General features: G+C 34.3%; 1 protein-coding gene across 1 annotated transcript in view; it reads left to right on the top strand.

The window, feature by feature from the left end:
* The first annotated feature begins 2,411 nt into the window (after nucleotides 1–2,411).
* Dock11 (dedicator of cytokinesis 11) overlaps nucleotides 2,412–4,379 on the top strand; it is a 142,900-nt gene continuing 140,932 nt past the window's right edge. The window contains exons 1-3 of the mRNA XM_048797110.1: nucleotides 2,412–2,628; nucleotides 2,714–2,803; nucleotides 3,238–3,320. Coding sequence (XP_048653067.1) covers nucleotides 2,470–2,628; nucleotides 2,714–2,803; nucleotides 3,238–3,320 — 332 coding nt within the window. The 5' untranslated portion in view covers nucleotides 2,412–2,469. The remainder of the gene's footprint in view (nucleotides 2,629–2,713; nucleotides 2,804–3,237; nucleotides 3,321–4,379) is intronic.

Raw genomic sequence — 4,379 nt, 5'->3', positions numbered from 1 at the left:
TTATTTGTTCTTTTTAGATATACATGACAGTAGAGTATATTTGATATATTACACATACATTGAGTGTAACTTATTCTAATTAGAATCCCATTCTTGTGGTTGTTCATGATGTGGGGTTTCACTGTTCATGTAATTATATATGAACCTAGGAAAGCTATGTATGGTTAATATTTCTAAGTAATTTCATAAGGAAAACTCTGAGATGTCTTTCAGATATGGAACTTGGATTATGGCTGTGACCAGTTGTGAACCATGTATACAAACCATTCTCAAAGGATTATATGGATGGAGTATGTCGGACACTACCTCAAACACTGTACACAAATACAAATTTAACCCTGTTCCATTATATTGTTTTAATATATATTATTAAAAATTAAAATTTTAGCTGATAAACAAAAAAGTAGAATTTATTCATGTTATAACAGTACCGTGAAATATTTGGTACATGTATACATTGCTTAATGTCTACATCAGCTTAAATATATTTATCTCTTCAAACATTTATCATTTCTCTGGTGAAGTTTCAGTATATCTTAAGCTTGAGTTTTCTTTTTTTTAAAAAAAAATATTTATTTTTTACTTGTATTTGGACACAATACCTTTATTTTTGTTTCTTTATTTATATATGGTGCTGAGGATTGAAACCAGGGCCTCACACATGCTAGGCACAACCCCAGCCCTGTATTTTCTCTCTTATATTATTCTTTAGTTCACAGAACACTTNTTTTATTTATTTATTTTTATTTGGTGCTAAAGATCAAACATAGTGCTCACATGTGCTAGGTAAGTGCTCTACCACTGAGCCACAATCCCAGCTCTTCTTTTCCTTTTTTTAAAAATATTTTTAGGGCTGGGATTGTGGCCCAGCAGTAGAGCACTCACCTAGCACAGGAGGGACCTGGGTTCAATCCTCAGCACCACATAAAAATAAAGGCATTGTGTTGTGTCCATCTACACCTAAAAAATAAATATTTTTTAAAAAGACTTAATATTTAAAAAAAAATTTAGTTGTAGATGGGCACAACACATTTATTTTATTTATTTATTTTTATTTGGTGCTAAAGATCAAACATAGTGCTCACATGTGCTAGGTAAGTGCTCTACCACTGAGCTATAAGCCCTTGAATTTTCTTAATGCAGTTTTTCTTAGGAAATTTTAGTAATTTCATTTAAATAAAACATCATTAGTAGAAATCACTAATAGATGCCCAGATTGGTTTAGAATAACATATGAAGATGTATTCCTATTGAATCTGAATATTTCAAAGTCCATTCTACAATTAATGATTGGGTGCCCACCAAGTGCCAAGTATTATTCTAGGTGCTGTGGTTACAGCAGTGAACAAGTACAGGAAGGTCCCTGCCCTCAAATAAGCAGAGAGGTCAAAATAGACGTTAGATCATGGTATCTTCCATGAATGAGAAAATGATAGGAGGGTTAAGTAGTGGGCTCCTATTCCAAGTTCAGTACCTTGTACATTAATATCTTTTTGTATTTCTGAATGGAGGAATGGCCATGTGGAGGAGAAAGACTAGCTCCTTTGCAGCCAGATCTGGATTTGAATTCCAGCTCTGAAAGAGCGGGGGGCAAGTTACTTAACCTGAGTTAAGAACTTCCTTATCTGTAAGATAGGGATAATGATTAAACCTTTTTCATAGGGTTATTATGAGTATTAGATGCAAAAATGTTCAGAAAGCACTTAGCACAGTGCCTAACATGTAGAAACGGCTAATAAAAGCTGGATTTCTCAGCTTCACTGACTCTGTTTCTTTTAACATTAACCTAATGCTGGAGCCTTGCTGTCAATGACCAGCTCATCTAGAAGTCCACCAGGAACTCCTTGACTGAGCCACCTGAACCTCACCCTTAATGCCCTGCTCATAGGATTAAGCATCTCCAATACTCATGTTTGCCCCAGCTATACTGGAACTTGGTACAGTCTTTGGACGTGTACCTGGTACAGAGAAGGCATGTGAATGTTGACAGTTTCTCCTCTTTAGTTACTCAGCGAATAGTAATAGTAATAGTATACAGCGAATATACTGTATACTCAGTAAATGTCAACTCACAGGCTTCCAAATCTTACCATTTTTAATTTTATTTTATTAAAGTTCATGGGCTGGGTGTGTAGCTCAGTGGTAGAGTGCTTGCCTAGAAAGTGTGAGGCATTTGGTTTGATCCTCAGTATAAAAAGAAATAAGAAATAAACTTATTGTGCCCATCTGCAACTAAAACATTTTTTAAAAAAAGTTTAAAAATATTTTGTAAGGCATAGAGATGAAGCATAGTAAGGTGCTATTGCTCCAGAACTCTTGTGTTTAGCAATGGAGACTCTCTTTGCATGTGTTTGGTGTATGTATGTGTAGTCATGGAGACTATGCATCTTGTGAAAATATCTCTTTTAAATAATATTATTAATACTTTCTTCTTTTGTAAAATAATGTATGTATCTTTAGTACATAGAGATGAGTTTGCCCACAATAACTTTATTTTTGTCTCTCATAAAGGAAAAGGCCAAAGTTGTAGAGCCCCTGGACTATGAGAATGTTATCACTCAAAGGAAAACCCAGATTTACAGTGATCCCCTCAGAGACCTGCTTATGTTCCCAATGGAAGATATATCTGTGAGTTCACAAATACTTTTTTTAAAGAACAAAAACTACAGTATCCAAGCCAGTTCTTACAGCAAGAATGTTCTTTGTCTTCCAGATCTCAGTGATAGGTCGTCAGCGCAGAACAGTTCAGTCTACTGTACCAGAAGATGCTGAAAAGAGAGCCCAAAGTTTATTTGTCAAAGAGGTAAGGTGCTTAATGGCCACAGAAGAACATTTATTTTTTCAAAATTGAACTTTATTTACATAAAATATGTTAGATATTTTTCTTTCAATGTAAATAAAATGTCTAAACTTAATTGACTACATCATAAATCTGTATGATATAATACAGAGAATATGGTTTAAATGTTTTCACAAGAAGCACACATTCCCAGTATTTTTTTTTCTTTTGGATTTGAGTGCTCCCTGGACTTGGAGTCAGAGTATTGAAAAGACCCATATGAATTGGGATTTGTTATTAACTGATTGAGTTAGAGAAATATGGTTGATCCCTGTGGGAAGATTCCAATACCAATCTGTACCAAGTGGTTTGAAAAGTCTATTGGTATATTATCAGATTTTTAAAAAGTAGATATATTGCAGTTTTCCGATATTATAAAGATTTCCATTTTCTTTTAGTGCATTAAAACTTATAGCACAGATTGGCATGTGGTAAACTACAAATATGAAGACTTTTCTGGGGACTTTCGAATGTTGCCATGGTAAGTTTGGAATTCAGGGAAAACCAGCATGAGAATTTGTAAACTTTTTACCTTTCTTAACTATTTCTGAAACTTCTGAGTGATAATAATAAAGCAAAACATCAAACAACTAGAATGTTTGGTAAATAGAGTATTGACTAATTCAATATGTTCTAACTTTCCTCATCGAAATTCTTTCCAAAATGTATGAGTTTACTTTTTGGCTTTGGTGTGTCTGTATTGATCATAAGATAATCTTTGGTTGATACTGGATGATGTGAGCATTTTCCAGTGATATCAGTGAAAAAGCTAGAAGATATTGGCTCAATTTGATGAGCTCCTTGACTTTGTCAAGTCAGTTGAAGGAATGGCATGAGTTTACTTTTCTAGGAGCCCAGACTGTCATAGTTCAAACCATAAAGTACCATTTGTGAGCTAGGTAACCTTGGACCAGTCACTCAACCTGTTTGAACACTCCCTTTTCTTTCATTTTGTCATTTGTACTACTACTAACCTCATAAGATTTCATATAGAAAATGTTTTAGAAACAAAAGGAGAAAAAAGACATTTATGTAGCTTTTTTTCAATTTTCAAGAACTTTCCTAGAAAAAAAAAAAACAATACTAAAATCATGGGTCCATGTTCACAAAGCAAACTAATGGAAAAGCCAGAATTATACTATGTTGTTGCTTTTTGACTTGGGGAAAGATTTGGTCCTTTCATTGCTAAGAGCTCTGGCATACATTACTTTTAGCAACTTTTGCCTTCCCTAAGTATCTGGTATTAGTTAAATCTTTGCTGCTGGCTGCACAAGTGGGGTTATTATATAAAAATTAATGCAGGCCAGGCATGGTGGCACATGACTATAATCCCAGTGACTTCAGAGACTGAGGCTGGAGGATTGCAAGTTTGAGGCCAGCCTCAGCAACTTAGTGAGACCCAGTCTCAAAATAAAAAACCAATAAAGACTGGGAATGTAACTCCTTGGGAAAGTGCCCTGGGTAAAAAAGTAATGCAGTTGTCTGAAGATACTCATTAATTGTACAATTAACATGTGTTAATAATTTTTTAAAAGTAAAT

Source organism: Marmota marmota, unplaced genomic scaffold (genome assembly GCF_001458135.2).
Source record: "Marmota marmota marmota unplaced genomic scaffold, marMar, whole genome shotgun sequence".
Taxonomy (NCBI): Eukaryota; Metazoa; Chordata; class Mammalia; order Rodentia; family Sciuridae; genus Marmota; species Marmota marmota.
This window is presented reverse-complemented; position numbering and strand designations above follow the sequence as displayed.